This window comes from Parasteatoda tepidariorum, chromosome 8 (assembly GCF_982258835.1).
Source record: "Parasteatoda tepidariorum strain Cologne lab strain chromosome 8, Ptep-v5.0, whole genome shotgun sequence".
Classification (NCBI taxonomy): Eukaryota; Metazoa; Arthropoda; class Arachnida; order Araneae; family Theridiidae; genus Parasteatoda; species Parasteatoda tepidariorum.
Genome location: NC_141762.1, coordinates 19,922,434 through 19,944,846, shown reverse-complemented (window position 1 = coordinate 19,944,846; position 22,413 = coordinate 19,922,434). Strand labels below are relative to the sequence as shown.

The window sequence follows — 22,413 nt, the reverse complement described above, 5'->3', positions numbered from 1 at the left end:
GATTTTTGAAAGAAAACAATAAAGAAAGTAGAGGAGGAGAAGAATCATTTAACAGCGCACAATCTAAATTTGTTCCAGAAATAAGTAATGCAGTTAAACTCCCAAAACTAAGCATAAACAAATTTTACGGAGAAACAACATTATGGCTTGAATTTTGGAATCAATTTGAAATCGCGATCCATGAAAACGAAAGTTTAACTGAGATACAAAAATTTACTTATTTAAAGAGTTTATTGGGTGGAATTGCATTAAATGCCATTAAAGGGTTTGCTTTGACTAAAGAAAATTATATGAAAAGTATAGAATTGTTAAAAGATAGATTTGGGCGCGAAGATTTAGTGATTAATAGTCATATGAATCGTCTATTAAATCTTGATCCCGTAAAAAATTCTACTGATATTAGAGCATTACGGAATTTATATGATAATTTAGAAGTAAACATTAGATCTTTAGAAAGCTTAAATGTAGTCTCTGGAACATATGGACACTTATTATGCCCTATATTATTAAAACTAATACCAGAAGATTTAACTTTAGAATACAACCGCAAACGAAAATCAAAATCAGAATTTAATGTTTCGGAATTAATTCAATTTATTAAGGAAGAAATTCAAGTACGCGAATCATCTACCATATTCCATGATAATGTTAAGAAAAATAAACACTATAACTATTATAATCCCAGGGAAGTAATAAATAACAAAAAACAGTTCAGATCGAATATTCCCACAGCTTCAGCATTGGCTACTAATGTAAAATTTAATTGTGTATTTTGTAAATCAGAACATGATTCATTTATTTGTGAAAAAATGTCGGTTTCTGAAAAAAGAGATAGATTAATGCGCGAAGGTCGTTGCTTTAAATGTTTCCGTAAATCACATTTAAGTTCACAATGTAGGAGTAAAATTAGTCCTTGTAAAAAATGTAATAGTAAATCTCATCACGAAATAATTTGTTTTGGAATTCCGAAAACTCAAAACGAAAGTTCGCAAGAAACCGCAGAGAAAAATACAGTCGTAGCCAGCGTTTCTCATGTCGAAGAGGGACAAAAAGGGGAATTTCAGTCAGTGATTTTACAAACATGTGTTGCGAATTTACATTTGGCAGACAAAACGCAGGAGATAAATATTTTATTTGATTCCGCATCGATGAGGTCATTCATTACTAGAGAATTAGCTCAAAAGCTTAATCTCCCGATAATAAGAAAGGAAAATTTATTAGTTTATACTTTTGGAAGCCGTGAACCGCAAGAAAAAACATTTGATATAGTAAAGGCGAGTATAAGCAATAAAAAATATCCTACTCGAAGGTCAGAGTTCGAATTATTGGTTTCAAGTACCATAACACGTGCTTCTTTCCCACCGCATAATAGTAAAATAAAGTTGCTGCTTGAGGATTTTGCGCTTACTGATGTATGCCTTTCGAAAGGAATAAATTCCATTGATATATTAATTGGAGCAGATTATTATTGGAAACTCCACACTGGGTACATAAAGGAGTTGACTAAAGATTTGTTTTATGTCGAAACATTACTCGGCGGAAGCGTAACTGGGATTACTCATTCAGATTTAAAAAATGACTCTATCATTGAAAATTTATGTTATTGTAAGGAAAAATTTAATTGTGAGGAATTAACTAGTGAAAATAATTCTTGTGATGATATAAATTTACAGTTACGGAAATTTTGGGATATTGAAAGCTTAGGCATAAATGATAAAATTCAGAATACACCTTTAGAGCAAGAAACTTTAAAACAGTTTGAACAAAATATAAAATTTCAGGATGGCAGATACGTAGTTAAATTACCATTTAAAGATGAGGTAAACATTTCTGACAATTTTAATTTGTCTAAAAGAAGGTTAAGTAGTTTAACATCGCGTTTTAATAAGAATCCTTCTTTGCATGATAATTATGCTAGTATTTTTAAAGAACAATTATCGGAAGGAATAATAGAACCTGTTAATGATAAATCAATAGTTCCAAATATGGTTTATTACTTACCTCATCATCCAGTAATTAGAAATGATAAACAAACTACAAGGTTACGGATAGTTTTTGATGCTTCGGCTAAAGAAAAAAATTGCTACTCTCTAAATGATAACTTATTATCGGGTCCCAATCTAAACCCCAATCTTTTAATTTTACTATTAAAATTTCGCGAGTTTAAGATAGGAATAATTTCTGATTGTGAAAAGGCTTTCCTACAATTGCTAATTGATGAACATGATAGGGACTATCTTAGATTTCTTTGGTCAGAGCAATTCCCTCCCAAGAAAATTGAGGTTTTTCGCAATAGAACCGTAACTTTCGGAGTAAAATCATCAACATTTTTACTGGCTGGAACAATAAAGTATCATATCAAAAATTATAAAGAATCTCATCCTTTGGCGTGTAAGGTTTTAAATGAAAATTTGTATGTCGACGATCTTATTACTGGTACAAATACGATTGAAGATGGACTACTATTATCCAGGGACACTAAATTAATATTAAAGGATGCATCAATAAATCTTAGGAAGTGGAAGAGTAATTCTAAGGAGTTATGCCAAAAATGGCAAGACACGAAATTTGAAAAATATCCTAGTGAAGAAACAGTACCTTTAAAGGTTTTAGGATTAATTTGGAATACTTTAAGGGATGAATTTAATTTAGATTTAAGTTCTTTAATTGACTCTTTGGAAAATGTGAAAAATACTAAGAGAAGCGTATTACGCATATCATCGAAATTATTTGATCCAATGGGATATATAACAGCATTCACGATTAGAATTAAAATTCTTCTTCAAGAAATATGGGAACAAGGCTTAGAATGGGATGAGGAATTCGGAGACATTTTAAGACTGAAATGGGAAAAATGGTATAAGGAAGTAAATGTATTAAAGGAACTTTCACTACCAAGATATTATTTTCATGAAGAAGATAGCTGTTCCGAAGTAGGGAATTATAAGATAATTATATTTTGTGACGCAAGTGAGAAGGCGTATGGAGCGATTGCATATATTCGATATGAAAGAAATCAAAAATTTTACGTAAGCTTCGTTACTTCAAAGGCACGCGTTGCACCATTGAAGAAGTTGAGTCTACCAAGATTAGAACTGATGGCCACTCTTATAGGTTCCAGATTATTGGATACTTTAAGGAAAGTGTTTCAAATAAATAACAACTATATACTATATTCTGACTCAACCATAGCCCTTAGTTGGATTCGAGGAAATGCAAATCAGTGGAAGACATTTATTTCAAACAGAGTAAGTGAGATCCAAACTTTAACAGATCCTTCTAATTGGAAGTACATAAAGGGAAACGATAATCCAGCTGACATCATATCAAGAGGATGCAGTGCTAATGATTTGCTCTCAAGTGCAACTATTTTTAATGGACCAACATGGTTGACATTAAGCGAAGAAAAATGGCCGAAAAACGAAGAAAATTTTAGAAGATCAGATGTAGATGGAGAAAAGAGATCAAAATTTATTGCAGTTAATTATGGAAGTGAAAATAATGTTCACGATTCAATTTTCGATATCCACAAATTTAGTTCTATTAAGAAGGTTTACCGAATAACAGCCTGGATTAGAAGATTTATAACAAATTTGAGAGTGAAGAAAGAAGATAGAATCAAAAATGATTTAACTGCAGAAGAATTAGAAGAAGCTGAAAACCTTTGGTTGAGACACGTACAAGCAAAGAACTACAGTAAGGATATAGATTGCTTAAAGGAAGGACAACATTTACAGAAGTGCTCAAAAATCAGAGACTTAAATCCGTTCATTTCTGACAAAGGGATTCTACTTGTGGGTGGAAGACTACAGCACTCCAATTTGAACTATTATGAAAAACATCCTATACTATTACCATCAAAAACTAAATTTACAGAACTGATAGTGAAGGAAGCACACGAAAAGACCCTACACTCTGGTATTTCAGACACACTAACGCAGGTACGAGAGAAGTTTTGGATTCCGAAAGGTCGGCAATTTATTAAGTCAATAATTGGAAGATGCGTCTTATGTAAGAGATTCAATGTTCGATCAGGAAGAGAAATTATGGCTCCTCTTCCTAAAGACAGAATAGAACAGTCACCTCCATTTTCAGTTACTGGCCTGGATTTTGCTGGACCCTTATTTGTGAAAGATTCTGACAGTAAGTTTTACATCATGCTATGCACCTGTGCAGTTACACGAGCGATACACCTGGAAATTGTTTCCAGTTTAACAACTGAAGCATTTTTACTTGCTTTTCGTCGCTTCATTTCCAGAAGAGGACTGTGTTCTGTAATTTATTCAGACAATGCTCAGACGTTCAAACGAGCAGAGTTTGAATTGAAAAAAATGTGGACTATTTTGAGCAGTTCTGAAGTGAGTGAGTTTTATTCCTCAAAAGGAATAATGTGGAAATTCATCGTTGAAAGAGCACCCTGGTGGGGTGGATTCTACGAGCGAATGGTTCGTTCAATGAAAATCATTCTTCGGAAATTACTGAGGAAAACATCTTTATCTAGTGAAGAACTCGAAACAGTACTATGTGAAATAGAAGCTGTGATTAACTCGAGGCCTATTACTTACGTGACTACAGATTCTCCAGAAACTTTTCCTCTAACGCCATCCCACATGCTACTTGGAAGACGATTAATAAGTTTACCGTCAGTCAAGTTATCCGGTATTGACTGCATGATTGACAAAAAAATGATAATTAAAAAATTTAAATATCGAGAAAGACTTATAAATCTATTTTGGAAGAAATGGAAAAGGGATTATCTTTTAAATTTAAGAGCTGTCAATTATGTAAATTTGGATAAAGGTAATCAAAATTTTAAGGTAAATGATATTGTTTTGATTCATGATGACAAACTTCCAAGGAGCATGTGGAAACTTGGAAAAATTGTGGAAACATTTCAAGGACGTGATAACAAAATAAGAGCATGTGCTTTGAAAACAGATACGTCAATAATAAAACGTCCTATAAATTTATTATATAATTTAGAAGTGGACAATTAAATTAATATGAACATTCTATTTGAACTTTAAATTCACATTTATTATTATTTGAACATTTTATTTTACAATATTACTTAAGATATTCATTTAACTTACAAATTAAGTTTATCTTAAGATATTATTTGAACTTTTTGATTTAAAGAAAACATGCATACATATATATTTTCTTGTTTAAATGCATGTTTGTTTAAAATTGAAATATTTTGCATGTGAAAGAATTTGTGTTGTGAAAATTGCTTGATTTATTATTCATGATATGATAATTTAATTTCATCAATTGATATTTACTTAAATTTCAATAATTTCATTTTTTGGTAATAATTTGTTAAAGGTTTGAACTAATGCTCATGAAACATATTATTTTAAGAATTCAATTAATATTATTGCATTATAATCTTTATATAATTAAGAAGGGCTCATATTGTAAAAGGTAAGATTATATTATATTTTAAATATTGGTACCTTACATTTGAGAAAAATAACTTTGATTAATATATGAAATGACTAAATTGTTATGAACTAAGAGTTCATCGGGGGGAAGTGTTAATATTATTTATTTCTCCATATTAATTATTTCTAATACTCAATAGATGGCGCTCTGCGCAGCAATGTAAAATCAGTTAGTTTCTACACAGTTTTCCTCCATAACACTGTAACATCATCATCATCCTTCTTGTTATTAAATATATTTTATGTTAAAGGCGTTTTGTAATGAATGAAACCCCGAGATCTGAAAGATCATATCACCGTATTTAAAAATAGCTTTCATATAAAAACAAAGTATTGTAAAACTCAGGGAGAAATAAATTTGCAAACATTGAGATGAACAATTTACTATCGATAGTTATTTTGTTATCCAATTAAAATTAATTATAGAATCTGGTTTATTGATGGAATTGATATCTGGTCTATTATATTTACACATAATACATTCTTCATACTTTTTATTTCAATTTTAAATATTGAATTCTAGTAATGAAGGAAAATAATTGATATAATATTTCAACATACGTCAATTTTGACTCCAGGAAGTGGAAGGAATTGAGCGGATGGCCAATCATTTGGCACCTATTTGTAAAATTCAATGTCGTTGTTGTTGTTGTTAATTTACGCCGCACTTAGAGCTGCACAATGGGCTATTGGCGACGGTCTGGGAAACATCCCGGAGGATGATCCGAAGACATGCCATCACAATTTTGATCCTCTGCGGAGGGGATGGCACGTCCGCTTCGGTAGCCCGACGACCTGCGCGCGAAGTCGAGCATTCTACGGTAGCACAGTTTAACGAGGACCAATACCGCACACCCTCGGTCCCTACGCAGACTGATCCAAGTGGTCACCCACCCGCACACTGACCGCAGCCAGTGATGCTTGACTTCGGTGATCTGCTGGAAACCGTGTCTTAACGATCAGTCCACTGCGGGACTCCAGGAAGTGGCAGGAATTGACCGGGTGACCAATCATTTGACACATATCTGTAAAACTCAACGTCGTACATAATACATTCCTGATACTTTTTATCTCAATTTTAAATATTGAATTCTAATAATGAAGGAAAATAATTGATGCAATATTTCAACATACGTCAACTTTGACTCCAGGAAGTGGCAGGAATTGACCGGGTGGCCAATCATTTGGCACATATCTGTAAAACTCAACGTCGTTCTTGTACCACTTTATGGAATACAGCCTGTCATTTTCTAATTCATATATACATGATAGCTCTATTGATTCTCCTTGGTTGGCAGCAGTGGGAACGTCCAGCATTACCATACGCAGGCAACGGCAAACTTCGACTGCAAGGAAAAAGGAAAAAAGAACAATTTTTGACTGGAATTTAAGTAGAATACCACAACAAAAGTTAACTTACATTTGAGCAGCTTAAACTATTTTGGCTCTAAGAAAATTCTTACAGTTACGTCATGCTAGGGGAGCGGGGATTATGTAGGTTGAACAAACTCGCATCATGTGTAAGGTATGTAATGTAATACACATGTATTTGCACTGAGAAGAAAAGGATGGTCAAAACTACCAGAACATGGTAAAATTTACCGTGTTTCTGGCTCTATGAAAAAGCTCGGTAATTTTTATGAAGCACTTTTGGTAAGATTAACAATGAAATACGGTTTTACAAAATTATGGTAACGTGGGTAAAATGTGGTTACTTTATCATAATACCTTAGCATAGCATTAGAACCATTTATTCAGTTAAATTTACTTTCAGGTTTTGCATTTTTTACTAAATGTCTGGTAATATAAATTATAATTTCAGATAAAAGGTTGCCAGATCTACGGAAAAATTACCACATGAATGGTTTTAATACCGTACATTTTAGTTTTAATATCAGAAGAACTATTATTTTTATTTAAATTTTTTTAATTGTCTTTATTATACAGTACGGTAATTTAACTAGATTTTTTTCTACGTGAAGCATCAACAAACTGTTTTCCTATAGTGTAGCTATTCATCATCCAGTATAACTGTGACATCGGGTCACCGAGTTACAATTTGCAATTTGTACACTCGTTATTCGATGAAGATACTTTCAAGTTCGCATTTATTATAAGGACCTATAATAAGGACTATAATTTTGAAAAACCGGAATTTCTAGTAAGCTGACCTTATGAACGGTAAAATTACCATCAAATAAATGGTTTAAATACCATACGTTTTGCTTTATTTACCAGAATTATGTTTTTTTTCTTTTTTTTAAAACCAGAAATGTCATTATTCTTTAATAAAGTAATTTTATCCGAATTTTTTTCTCCATATTGAAAAAAATAGAATTCAATAATTTTTTAGAAGCACAAATACCTAATTACATTTAATCACAATTTGTAAAACATTATTTTCCTTTCAATAAATCTCCAAAGCTTGCCGACTTATATAAAATGCTCCTTAATAAGAACCCTAAACGTATATGTTTAGAATTTCTGTTAAAAAAAGATAAAGTTTTACTCATTGAGGTAGAAAGATGAGGTAAAAACAAAAATACTATGAAAGCTTGACGAATCATTAATTGATACAAATTAAATTTCCATTTAAGCGCGTTTGAGTCAAATAGTTCACCACATAGAAAAATTTGTTCAATGCTAGATACAAAAAAGTTTTCCGTTTTCTGTTTTTATTGGTTGATCTAAGAAAAAAGCAAAAAAAAAAAAAAAAAACAAGAATCTTGTGAACATCAGTTCACGAGACTTACAACAAAAGTCTTTTTAAATACCTTATAAATTATTTAAAATTGAAATAAAATAAAATAATTGGACAAGAGCGTAATCACGTTAAAAATAAAAATTGAATGCCCCTCCCCTCCCCCCCAAAAAAAATCTATGCAGTTGCAGACGACTAATACCGTGAATGACATGTTTTAAGACAAGAAAAGGGAAGATATTACTCCTTTAAAAATCTTGCAATCCTAAAGATCTTATTAAAACTTGTAATTACTTCGAGAAACTTTTCAACACTGTGGTATCAAAACAACGATTACAAGCGTTCATTTTATAAAGTTATTAAATCTCCACTTTGGAAGGACACTTCTTTAAGAAATTTTGATTGAATAGCGCTTTTACAACACTTGATGCTTCTTCATGCAAAGCGTAATTCCTCTAAGAACTTTAAATTTGTTAGTTTTACAAAAGAGAAATCTGTTGAAACTTTACAGGTATTCACCTCGTTCCTTAACGTTTTGACAAGTTTTTAAAATTACTTTGAGTGATAAGTTGAGCCATTTGAAATTGCTGGATTAATTTTATTGATAATAAAATTGTCTGTTTTACTCAAGTTGCAAATTTTTACTACCAATCAATTTAACCTCGTCTAGGAAGCTGAAGTTTTAATGATATTTCTCAATTTTCTTTCCATTAGGGGGACCGGAAAGTAGCGTCGTTTCGGTGCATTTGATATTTGCTATCAAGATTTTATTTTTAATCAATAATACATTCATCCTCGTTAGCAACAACCTGTCAATGCAAGATCGAAAATAAATCGAAATGGATGAAAAGAAAAATGAATTGGTTTTAAAGACTAACGAATATTTTTGTGCCGAAACGACATTAGTTTCCGGTCCTCTTAATATTTGAATGATTTAAATCTGAAATTTTGTATTGATGATACTAATCAAAGGTGATGAAAAAGAGAAGAAGCACATGCTCGATTATGTGTTTAGAAAATGTTTCGTTCCTAAATGAACTACAAAATTTTGATTGTTGTCAAGTATTGACGTAATTTTTTTTATAACCTGTAAAATATAACAGTAAATTCTACAGAATTTTTTGTACAGAAGAAACTATTTAAAGATAAATACAGATTTTACAGATAAGTACAGATATACCTGTGCATTGCGAAAACTTCCCGTTTTTCTAACAGGTTTTTTCCCATATTTGTCAATTTAAAGATGTTTCACACAAAACAGTCTTTCTCTGTTTTACTTTATAATCATAAACGGATTAAAACTGTTAATTCAAAATCTAGTGTTGTCCAAGCAGTTTTGCTTACCGTAAGACAGCTTTACTCTTCTTTAAATTATTTTAAGAATATATTTTATACTTGATCTTACCTTTCAGCAATTATTTTATGATTTTGAACATCGCATAAATAATATTAAGATTCAACTTCATTGTTGAATAAATACTCTACCTGATTATTATCTGAATTTAGATATAATTTTAGATAATATTAAATTAAAATGCCAGGCATTTTTATAAGGGTGGGGCAATATAGTTTTAAATGTTTTTACACTAAAACATAATTTCAATAAGTAAGATTTTTTTTTATAACCGTCGTTGAACAGCCGACTCAATTTTATGGGTTTACGACTACTAATGTTCAACTCCGTAGCCTTGTAATGTTGAACCCAATCCAGAAGACAAGAGAACTCCTGGATCGAGTGTTGGGAGAAATTTTGACTCCGTGGAGTACTTTTTTATGGAGCTAACCCGCATTTGCGTTACATGGAGAGGAAGACCACGAGAACCTCCCAAGGTTAGCCTGACGCCAAGAAGACTCTAATCCATGATCCGTCTATCACTGAGCATATTTCACGTCAGCACTGTGGATGCGGAATTCGTATCGACTGGGATTTGAACCCGGTTCGCCTCTTTGGAACGCCATCTTTGGAAAAAATACAAATTAAGATTTTTCTTTCTAGAGGAGCACTAGAGCTGCCTTGGTTCAGGGGGGTTATGACTCAGGGAGGAGAGCGCTCATCTTCCGTTTAGGTGACTCGTGTTCGAATCCCGGTGTTGACTGATCATGAGAATTCTGTTCTTGGTTCGCACTGACCACAATGCTGACATAATTATTTTCTTTCTTAAAATAACAGCGTTTGTTTGTTAAAATAACAGTTATTATCTGCTTAAAAAACAGGAGACCATTTTTAAATAACGGTATTTTTCTGTGAAATAAACGGTTTCATACTGGCACAACAACTGAGTTTTTTTTTCTGTAAATATAGCAGATTTGTTTCACAGCATGCAGTAGTAAAAATAAGCAACACATTAGATTTTTAAATTTTTTTTTCGAAATATATCATTTGATGATTATCAGCAATTAATGGGGTGGCTGGAAAGTAATTTCGCTTTTTCCAATTATAGGACTTATATTTTATCACAGCCAATTTCACACTTAAGCCACATAATCATTATATATTTTGACAGCAGATATAGCAAGGCTTGCTTCTAAAAAAGTAGTTTGATTCAAAGCAGTGATTGTTCAATGTAATTCCAAATATGGAAAGTTCAAAGCATCAAACAAAGTTCGGCATGTTTTACATTTTCACTAGGTCACAATAAAGCGATAATTATACAATAGTCGATAATTATCTGATGTGTTTTTAGAAGATGTATTGGCAACACGCTACTACCAAAATTAGTTTCCAAAATTTCTTAACTGCAAAACTTTGCTTAACACGTACGAAGATGTTCCACACCAATTTAAGCCGATAAAGACGCAAAATTAATACAAACTGGAGAATAACAACTCATGAGATCGCCGAGGAAAAAATTATCGAATTCAACAGTTCATGATAATTGAATTCAGTGTTAGTCTGAAAACAACTAGAAATAGGGTATACTTTGTGATATGTAGCATAACTATAAACTAAATTTCACCACTTATAAAGACCCTATTGCGATATTAACAGCTGAGCTATTCGTGTTAATGTGGTCTTACGTAGATCGGAAAAATTAGACTTACTCTTAAATTTCGACTTACGTTCAAAACCAGGAAATTAAAATTCTTCTATAGAATTCTTCTATAAACACAGTTAGAATACAAATGACAGGCTTGAGTTTTATTCTATTAAAATCATTCAACACTGCTCTTTACCTTCGGAACTTGATTTTTGGTAGTCACTCAATATTGTGAAAAATTCTAACAATTTAGTTAATAGATTTCCAAATATTGGGAAATGGTAAGGTCTTTGGAGAATCCCACCATTTCCCAATATTTAGAAGTCCATTTTAATCAAATCTGTTGAACCATAGCATTCCCGCCAAATCCACTTACACCTGCTTCTTATCTCCTCCTTATTATTGCCTGACCCAAACTTGTTCCTCTGTCCCTATTGGTTAAACCACTCTACACGGGTTTGTCAACTTACTTCTCTACTTTCATTTGACGTTTAGACCCAGAGGAAGGTTCCTGTCCATAAAACTGAAACTAAAGTATGTCAATTTATGCACATTCATTTGTGATTTATTTACGTTGTGTCTTGCTTTGCTGTAAATGCGTATCTAAAACGTACTATTGTATATTATTATTAACTTATTAAACAAATCATTATTATTTAAGGTTATTATATATTCTAATTACGTATATTTAATATAAATCATTTTAAAAAGTAGCTAAGTTTAACGAAAAAAGCGTTATTTAGTGAAAAGAAAAGGAAAAAAAATGTTGTAAGCAGGTTGTTGTAACTTTAGTCATGCTGCAAGGTTTTCTTTGTTCTGACTGTAGGTTATTACTTCAATGTAATTTTCATATCCCGGCATAGTGCGCAGAAAATAAACTGACCTCCCTTGATAAATTTTGATCTAATAATTGGATCTTTGCATTTTAGGACTCAATCTTAATGATCCGAGGGGGAGTCTTCAAATATGCTAATTAGTTGGTCCAAACAATATTTTACGTTACAAAATAAGGCATAAAAACATTTTTCTCTAAATAAGCATACCTCGTTTTCAACGAATTCGATTTTTTGACCCACAAAATAGAGGGGATAGCTGCAATCTGGGAAATATGGTCCCAATAGTTTAATCATGAATGCGACCCAAAGTTTGGATCCTTTAATACTAATTTTACTTTTAGCGTATTTTACCATATCTCAAGAACTTTTTAAGCGAATTGAAACCAATTTCACTCAAATTTTGTATTTTGCCATGTAAAATTACATTCTTTAAAATTATGTAAAAAATTGCATACCTTAGTTCAATTACTTAATATGCCTAAAGTATTCAATTTTTTTGACCATTATTAAATAAAATAATAAAAAATCATAAATATTTACTGAAAGGTATTTTTGCATGAAATTATCTCTAGAAAAACAAAATTTATAACTGTGAGCAAAAACTTTTTAATTCACTTAAAAACATCTCGAGATATGGCGAAATACGCAAAAAGTAACATTAACATTGAGGGCGTCCAAACTTCGGATCACTCTCCTGATCATATTTCTTGAATTGAGGCTACCCCCCAATATTTTGGGGGTCAGAAATCCGAATCCATAAAAACAGTATGTTTATTCAAAGAAAGTAGGTTTTATGACTGATTTCGTAGCTTAAAATAACTGCTGCACTAATTAATTAGCGTATTTGAGGTCACGCTCATCGAATCATTCGGATTGAGTCCTAAAACGTGAAGATCGGATCATTAGATCAAAAGTTACTCAGGGAACGGACTATCAGGGTAGTCCATCTTTTTTGAGCACTGTACATGCTAAAATATTACTTTCAATGTCGAAGAAACTTGACTTAATATTCAATCTTAAAATTTCATATTCAAATAAAATTTAATATGTTTCTTTTTTAATTACATTTTTATGAAAATTTGTTATCAATTCTTACATTTTAGCTTTAATATTCTCAAGTTTCGCTGTCTAACATATAAAAGTTCAGGTTTTTAAATTCAAATATAAGATTTACTAAATAACGCCAATAACTTCCATTCCTTTTGGTTTGAAGCTGCAGTTTTCCAAATATTGACTATTTTAACCTTTCGTGAAATGTAATTAAATATGGAATCATTACCAAATTTTAATAAATTAATAATTCTGTATCTAACATGAGACAGGTTAAGTTTTAAAAATTCCCTTCAAAAATGTCTAAACAAAATTGCAATAATTGCAGCTATTTTTGTAGTAGTACTACGATAAATAAACGTTATGAAATTAAACTTTAAGAGCTTTTCGTTTAATCTTAACTCTGGTTTATATGTTTACAAGTCCTATTTACACTGTGACTTGATGTGTTGACAAAACGAAATATTTAGTTTCAATATATTAACTCATTGCGCATTTAATGTGTTTACATTAACTGTTCTCTATGTCAAATATTTACTAGAAGTGTATCCAATGTCTGCCCGGAGGAGCTTAAATGTTTCTTATTTTTCTTTCTGTGTTTTAAAATACATAAATATATGTCTTTGTTTATTTTAGAAAGGAAAATAAGAAATTAAAAAAATAATGCAGAGTAATAACAAGATCTTATAAATCTCATTCGACGCAGTATTTTCAAAAGAAAAAAAGATTGAAAATGTAAATTGAATTTTAAATGCTGCTTAGTTTCTCTTTGCTAATTAAAATTAATTCTATTTAAAAGATACTTAGGAAAGTTTTAACAAAAAGATTCGTAAATTGTGACGGTCGCAACCTGGATGTTTCTTTGCAAATTTTAATAAAGGAATAGTAAATTTTGTTTTTCTTCCGTTTTAAATTTTCATCAAAATAAAATGATGTCGGTTGCCACAGTAAAAATTTTATTTGCTGATTTTGAAATATTTATCAGTTTCAGTTTACAGTAAATATCATCTACGCATTTTTTGAATTTATGTATCATGAACCGAAGTTAAAATAATGACAAATGAATTGTTTCCAATTAGTTAAAATAGCTTTTAAGCAGCAAGTGGTGAAATAATATTATGCTTCAATACTTTGCTTGCTTTTAAAAAGTGTGATTCTTAAATTTTTACAAATAGAAAAATTTTTCCCTTTTAAAACTCTAAAAAATTTAAAAAAAAAACAACTTAGAAAGTATTTCATTTTGAAGCAATATATTTTTTCAACAACTAAACTTCTAAGAATTTCGAAGAGGAAATTATTTTCTCCAACGTTCGCTTTAGGAAAAAGTAAGTGCAGGCATAATTGAAAATTAAAAATTTAGAACATTATCGATTTTCTCTTTGTGTTCAAAAATGAGTTCCAGTTGCTAGCAAATAAAAATATGAATCACTTAAAAGATATTTCGATTTTTCGTATGGTGCAAAGTTTTTCAAAGACCAAATGAGTTGAAAATAGAGAAATCTCAAAGTTGAGAATAATAAATTAGAATGTGACTTTTAAGCATAAAATATCATTCGTAATGTGACAATATTTTAATTTAAAAGAAAGTATTTAAACAAGTAGCATTCCTTTACGCTTAATTTGAGTTTAATCCCCACAAAATTTGACATTGCACAAAAAAAATATTCCGGAAAAACTAACCTACTCCATGATAGTAACATTCATGGTAAAAAAAAAACATATTAATGATTAATAAAAAGAAATATAAGGTATTTAAAGCAGTCATTTGGTAATTTTTACATTGATATAATAACGGTTTGCTGGAAATTCTGGTTTTTAAAATTACAGTTCTTATTATTACACATTTAGAAAAGAAAAAAAGACTAAAAAATGCATTTAACCGAATAAATGGATTTTATGCCATTCTCTAAGGTATTATGACAAAATTATCAAAACATATTTACAAAACTAACTTAAACTATCACACATTATAAGACCACATTTTATTGCAAATTTTTCCAAAATTATTACCAAATTAATATTATTTCCAAGAATCGTCGGAAAACATTATCGAGCTTTTTAATATTCTCATAGAGTCAGAAACATGGTAAATTTTACTTTTATTCTGGTAGTTTTGAATATACTTTTTTCTCAGTGTAGTCTCGTCTAATTGATAATTTTTTTTAAATAAATCTTAAATTTGACTCATAAATTAAGTGAAAATTGCAGATATTTTAGAATTTTAGTAGACATTTTTTTTGTATTTAATTTTGCTTTGCCTTATTATTTACTTTGCCATATTACCTTAAATATATTTCATTAATTTTATTTTACCTCATAATCATATTTTTACCTTATTATTTTCCCGTTACTCTATTTCATTAATTGTTTTATTTTTATCATCTTGTATATCACATTCTTATTCAATTTTTTTTAATTCAAATAATCCCATATTCAGAAGAAGCATTTGAGATTTCATATCAGAAATTTGAATTTTTAAAGTAAATTCATTTTAAAAAATATAAGTAAACATTCATAAGTTGTTCATATTATCTGGACATATCGTTAGTTTTTAAAAAAAATGTATCTGTATAATATAATTCTTGTGAAACTAAAAGTATAACTAACTTTTTGCGGTCTTCGAATATCAATAAATATAAATGTTATTGAATGCAACAAAGACTGATCATAAAGGTTTAACGGCTATATGCAATTAAATTTTAACATTTCTTTCACTTATCTTATCCGTGGAAAATTATTTCTAAATAGAAAACCCTTCTAAAATCAATAATATGTTTAAAATTTTAATACTTCCGTGTCGTATTAAAGAAGTTTCCGGATTTTTTTTAATCCAAAAACTATAAATTTTGCTCCAAAATATTATTTGTTTATTTTAAAAAAAGAAATGCTACTTTTTTAAGAAGACTTTTTTATTTTTTTAAGAAGAAAAATAAACATTATTATATCTAATATGTTAGATTTTATTTGTATTTATTTTGAAAATAATATAGCATTTGACAATATGTTCCTAAGAGTAGAAGCTGAAACTCATATTAGTGGAAAATACACAATGCAAATTACATAGATCCTCAGATGTATGGAAGAAGCCTGATATATAGAATAACAGACTGATCTATAGAATAGCAACCTGATTTATAGAACAGCAGCTTGATCTAAAGAATATCAGTCTGCTCTATAGAATAATATTATAATATTATAGAACATTAGCCTTGATATTTAGAATAACAGCCTGATCCATAGAATAACCTCCTCATGTATAGAACAACAGCCTGATCTATAGAATAACATCCTGATGTATAGAACAACAGCTTAATACGTAGAATAACGACCTAATCTATAGAATAACATCCTGATGTATAGATCAACAGTCTGATGTATAGAAAAACAGTCTGATCTATAGAATGACATCCTGATGTATTGTACAACAGTTTCATATTAGTATAACAACCTAATCTATAGAATAACATACTGATGCATTGAACAACAGTTTCATATTTAGAATAACAACCTAATCTATAGAATAACATCCTGATATATAGAACAACAGCTTGATACATAGAAAAAAAAGCCTGATCTATTGAATAGCAACCTAATTTTCAGGACATCAGCCTGATGTATAGAACAGTAGCCTAATGTATAAAATAATAGTCTGATCTACGGAATAACAGCCGTGAACAATGTTTTTGCTAATCTGCCAACGTTCTTCGTTTTAATTTTCCTTAACCGATTCTCTTTACGCATACGAAATTTTTTTCATTACCCTAATAGATATTTTTTTCCCTTAAATAAGATATTTCCATAAAGTGATATTGTTTTAAACGAAAAATATTTAGAAGTAATTCTTTTTCAGGTAGGAAATACTTCAATAGAGCACCTGCTCTTAAAATATTTAGGATAAAATTTTTTTTAGAAGTTACGAAAAATATCCTTAAGAAATGTCAATGGCATGCTTGAAGCTTTGTCGACTTGGAGATCGCTTAAGATGCTTTTTCAAATTTCATCCCGCGAAACAAATTCAGATTTTGATTGAAAAGCGGATACAGTTGCAAAAGCAAATTTTACTGAACTCATAAATATGTAATATTAGAAAGTATAATTTCGACTAAAATGAATTTATACTGTGATAATTAAAGGAAATAATTCATTTAATATGATGTAATTATAATAATAATTCTTGTAATTATAATAATATAAAAATCTGAATACTAACAATAGCATAAAAAATCCAAAGCGTTTTAAAATCTTCCATTATAAAATTTTTGCTTATATCGTCTTAAATTTTAGCCATCTTGGGAGATAACCCAGTTTGAAAATTTCTTAATACGGTCTTGAGAAAAGATTTTCGTCAACGATTTCAACTTCACAGAATGTATTTTATAAATAATTTTAAAGATCGTTAACAACGCGAAGAGTAGCATCAATTATTTTGTACTTAAATCATTGTCCATTTTGTTTTAAACCTATAAAATATTCCATCTCGAATATCAATTTCTAAGACCCAACGTTCATTTCACACTTTTCACAGCAGGAATGTTAGGATCTAGCACAGAGTAGGTATCATAGCCATGAAGACACGAAAAGGCCACGCAAAATCGGGTTATCCCGCATTTTATTTAGGAATTTTGTAAGGAAATTGGCTGCAAGGTTTTTTAACTTCATCAAACGCCATCCAAATGGGCAAATTTAAACATTTCCATTCGTTTCAACAGATGACGCCATAAAAACTCTTAAGAAATTTTTGAGATTTCCAAGAATTAATACGCACAACTTCAAAAAGTAATCTTTTAATTGGAATCTTGAATTTTTAAGATCTTGGTGAAAAAACGATTTCTACGTCTTCTAATTATTGGAATTGTAAATTTGGAAAAAACTGCTGTAGAATCTTTTTCACTCACTCATCAAGGACTTACAACAGATCTTAAATATAGAGGGGAGACGCTTAACCCCACCAACACGTTCAATTACCTGGAAGTGACTCTTGACAACAAACTAAATTGGAAGATGCATGTTGGTGCAGTTACGAGCCGTTTTTTAAATAGGATAACTGTTTTAAAGCGTCTTGCAGGATCCTTGTGGGGAGGTAATCGATTGGTACTAAATATTACTTACAAAATCTTCATACTACTGATAATCACTTACTGTTGCGAACCACTTATAGCGGCAGGCAGTCAGGTCTTGAAGAGGTTGGGAACCCTACATAATCAGTCACTAAGGCTTGTAATCGGGGCTGTTAAACCTACACCGATTGATTCTATGTTACTCTTGACCAACAATAAATCTATTACAGCTCATCGAAGAAAAGGCCTTACTCTTATATGAGAAACTGATTAGAATGGGTGACCCTTATTGGACGAATTACCCAAATGGTGTCACACACAGAAACTTGAAAACCCGAAACGGATTCTATTCAATTTATTCAAAATATTCGGGAAAAATATGGGTTGTCTCATGATTTTCAGGATAAGACAAAACCATTAAACCCTATGGAGATGATAAGAGTCGAATCAAGTCTATATCTTGGAGACTTTTTGCGAAAGAAAAATACTTCAACAGATGTACTGAAATGTTATGCCCTTGAGACAATTCATATGAAATACCCAGATCTTGAGTGGCTACATGTATATACAGATGGCTCCTTCTTTGATGATTATATCATTGCAGGGGCAGGAGTTTTTTCGAGTCTATTTTCCTTTTACGTTTCTGTTGGGAAATACAGAACAGTCTTTGACGGAGAGGTGGAGGCCATTCGTATTGCACTAAAGCAGTTACTGATCTTTGAAGATAAAATTTCAAGAGTAGTTCCACTCTCTGATTCTCAAGCAGCAATTCTGGCCATAAGTTCAAATAGCGCTCCTGCATCGAACGAAATTTCTCAATGTCGGGATTACTTGCAAAGGTTGGTCTTAAAGAAAAAGCGTGTTGCACTCCAGTGGATTCCTGGCCACTGTGGAGTTTATGGAAACGACCAGGCTGATTTCCTAGCGAAGAAGGGCTCGAGATTGCTTCAGTCAAGATATTCAAAATATCATATCATTCTATAAAGCTGTATATTAAACAGATTGTGACAAAAAGAATTTAAAGTTCAACTACTTGACCGTTTGCAGTCAAAGCGGTGGTGAGTTGGTGATCTTATAGCCATTACCGATTCTCCACGTTCGAGAAGCTGTTGCAGAATTCCGTCTTTTGACCGGACATGACTGTTTAGGAGAACATCTCCACCGTTGCTCATCACTTCATGGTGACTCTGAGACGGCACTGTATTGGCGTGCAAGAGAACTTTTAATGAGGCAATGACTTCGGTCAATTTCTTTTATGTCATCTGTTCTACTCTGAATTTGTTGTTTTAAATATTTCTCTGTACTGCCTTGCCATTAGAAATAAGGAAAAAACGTCTTCAAATTAATAAGCGAAATCTATTTTAAGCTATGAATTTATATAAAAAGACTCGCATGAAATATTTCAAATTCCAGACTCGCATGAAATATGAAACATGAATAAAGGAAGATAAAACGCTTGAATAATTTTTAATCAAGTGTCTGAATTTCCACTTACAGCCATGTTGAACCATTAATATCCAATATTGATGGAAAAGACTAAAGTTAAATATGCTAATTAATGTGTGCAAACAATATTTTTGAGTTATGAAATGAAAAACAAATTTTTGTTTCATTTTGCCTGAATAAACATAACTTTTTTCAATAGGTTGGAATTCTTGACACTCAAATAAGGTAGCCGCACAAAATTTTCACTTTTTTTTCCAAAAACTATTCAACCGATTCTGTTCAAATTTTGAATTTAATCATTTAAAAGTTTGTAGTTAATGCTCTAAATTAGTAATCGTAATTATTAAAAAATATTTTGGACATTTAATAAAAAATATGAAAATAATAAGTAATTATAAAAATTCATTTTTGAAAAAAAGGCATGTTTATTCAGAGAAAGTGAATTTCTGATTGTTAAAATATTGTTGAAATAAATGCTTTAATGTAAGTAAGGCGATTACCGCAAATCTTTAAAATTCCATTTTTAGAGCATGAAAATTCGATTATTAAATCAAAAACTATTAAGGTGTTCTACTCTTTATTTTGCATACTGTACATACTGCCCGTTCCAGAAAGCAATCATTAAAAAAATAACTATTTTCATATGATGTCAAAAATTGCGCCAAAGTTGTCATTCGTAAGGCATATGAATACTCAAATCTAAGCATTGCAACTGTAAAGATGAGTAAAATCAAAAAATTCAAATAAAAGAGAAAGAGTTTTGCAAGAACAATTAAAAAAGTGATCGCACTGTAAAATATTCTAGCTTAAATTACGGTAAAAAATACCAGCATTCAGGGTGCCGGTACTTTTTACCGTAAAATCCATTTTAACCTGAACAGGTTAAGGAACAAAAAAATCTGATATACCTACCATAATTTTTATAATAATAATTACAATAAAATTACTAAATCACTCTAATTAAATAAATATCACTGTAAGAAATTACGGCAAAATACATTTTATAGTAAAAAATGGATTTTACGTTTAAATGGACTTTATTGATGATGTACCCAAAGTTCTGGTACTTTTTACCGTAATTTGATGCGGAATTTTTTACAGTGTACTCAATGCTTTTTTTCAATGAATAAGGAGCTAGATTAATAATTAAAACTATTAATCATAATTTGTTGATTATTATGCATCAATAATTTCATTTATTCATTATTTTGCGTTTAAAAAATTAATTGATTTAATAAAACTTTTTCTAATTGTGTGATTTTATGAAAAAATTAAAAAAAAATTAATTAGTTATTTCTGTACAGAGATGACGATGTTTTAGAATGTGAACAATAAACTAAGCAATCAATTAATCCAATACATTACTACCTTTTATCAAGTCTGTAATATTGATTCTTGAATAAAATGCTTTAGCATTTAAAAGAGCATATAACATTAATGGGTCTAAAAAAAGCGACTGCGTGCCCAAGGATATAACAATCAAGATAAGTTGTGACGATTAAATCATCATCCCGAATCCAGCATAGGAAAGAGGAAATTCGCTTTTTCACATTACGAATTTCCCTTTTAAAAAGAATATCCATCGGGTACAATGGCGATAACGACTAGGAATTTTCAAATCCTTGACGTTATAATTTCACATTGATTTATTCCTTTAAATTCTTGCCATAAAATTATGACAAGTAATTTGGGTTGTTTTTTTTTAGAAATATATATTTTTCTTATAATAATCACTGTAAGTATAGCAATGAGAGAAGTGGACTTAAATGGATGTAGTTTACTCGTAAAACTATTTTGTAGCGACGCTTTCAGAATTTTTATATGTGAAAAGAAAGATTTATTTTATAAATTCAGAATTCTGTATTTTAAATGATAGTTAGCAGTAAATTTTTTTTAATCAAATTACGGTAAAAACCGTAAAATTTATTTTTGCTGGAACATAAAATGAAGCAAAAATCTGACATACCATAATTTTTACAGTAACAATTACCGTAAAATTACTGAATCATTTTAATTAAATAAACATTACATTAAAAACTACGGTATATTACTTAATGGTAAAAATGAAGTTTATGGATGATGTATCCTAACAGCTGGTACTTTAAAACGAAATTTTTTTACAGTGTATTTGCTTTATCAACAAAATACTACTCGTTTGTTACATTTTAGTTACCTCCTGTATGTGCAAGCATGCAATCTTACGAACATATTATTTCGACAATACACATATGGAATAATTTTTTCATATTATTTCGTTATAATATGTTATTATTATTCAGCAGTAAACATCCCTAAGAAACTAAGTAAATTTGATGAAATTATAATTGATTTAATTCATAAATTCAGAATCGTTAATTTATTTTTTGCTTTCTGCTTTGTTTCTTGAACAGAATGCACACAGAAAAAAATGTATGGTGAAAATTAGCTCAACATGGTTAAATTTAACAAGTTTCTGACTCTATGGGAACTCCAAAAAGCTGAGTAATTTTTACTGAAGAGCTTTGGTAATGGTTTTGCTTAAATTAACCGTAAAATACAGTGTTATAATCTGCGATAAAACTTAGTAAATGTGGTAAAATTTGGTAATTTTGTAATTATTTTTTAGAGCATGGGGTATTCGTTTAAACTTATTTTTCAGTGTTGTGTTTTTAACTGAAAGTATAGTAATAATCATCATAATTATGAAAATCAGAAATTCCGGTTAACCGTTGCCAAGGGAACGGAAAAATTACCAAATGAATGGTTTATAAATATCATATCTTTTGCTTTTTTTTAACCAGAACTATATTTTTTACCAGAAATACACTATTACCATACATAATAATATTACCATATATTTTTCTTCTCGTAGTCATTTTCTGACTATTTTTTTTCTTCACGAAATTAAATTAGTCTCTA

The 22,413-nt window shown here is 30.3% G+C and overlaps 1 protein-coding gene across 3 annotated transcripts in view; it reads right to left on the bottom strand.

Moving 5' to 3' along the window:
• The window catches only part of LOC107450310 (cell adhesion molecule 1), a 191,721-nt gene that overhangs the window by 72,614 nt on the left and 96,694 nt on the right, over window positions 1-22,413 (bottom strand). For all 3 annotated transcript variants that reach the window (XR_015428656.1, XM_016066071.4, XM_016066072.4), the window contains exon 2: window positions 6,582-6,793. Coding sequence is in view for 2 of the 3 variants with exons in the window: in XM_016066071.4 (XP_015921557.2) it covers window positions 6,582-6,793 (212 nt within the window). In the remaining variant the exon portion in view is untranslated. The remainder of the gene's footprint in view (window positions 1-6,581; window positions 6,794-22,413) is intronic.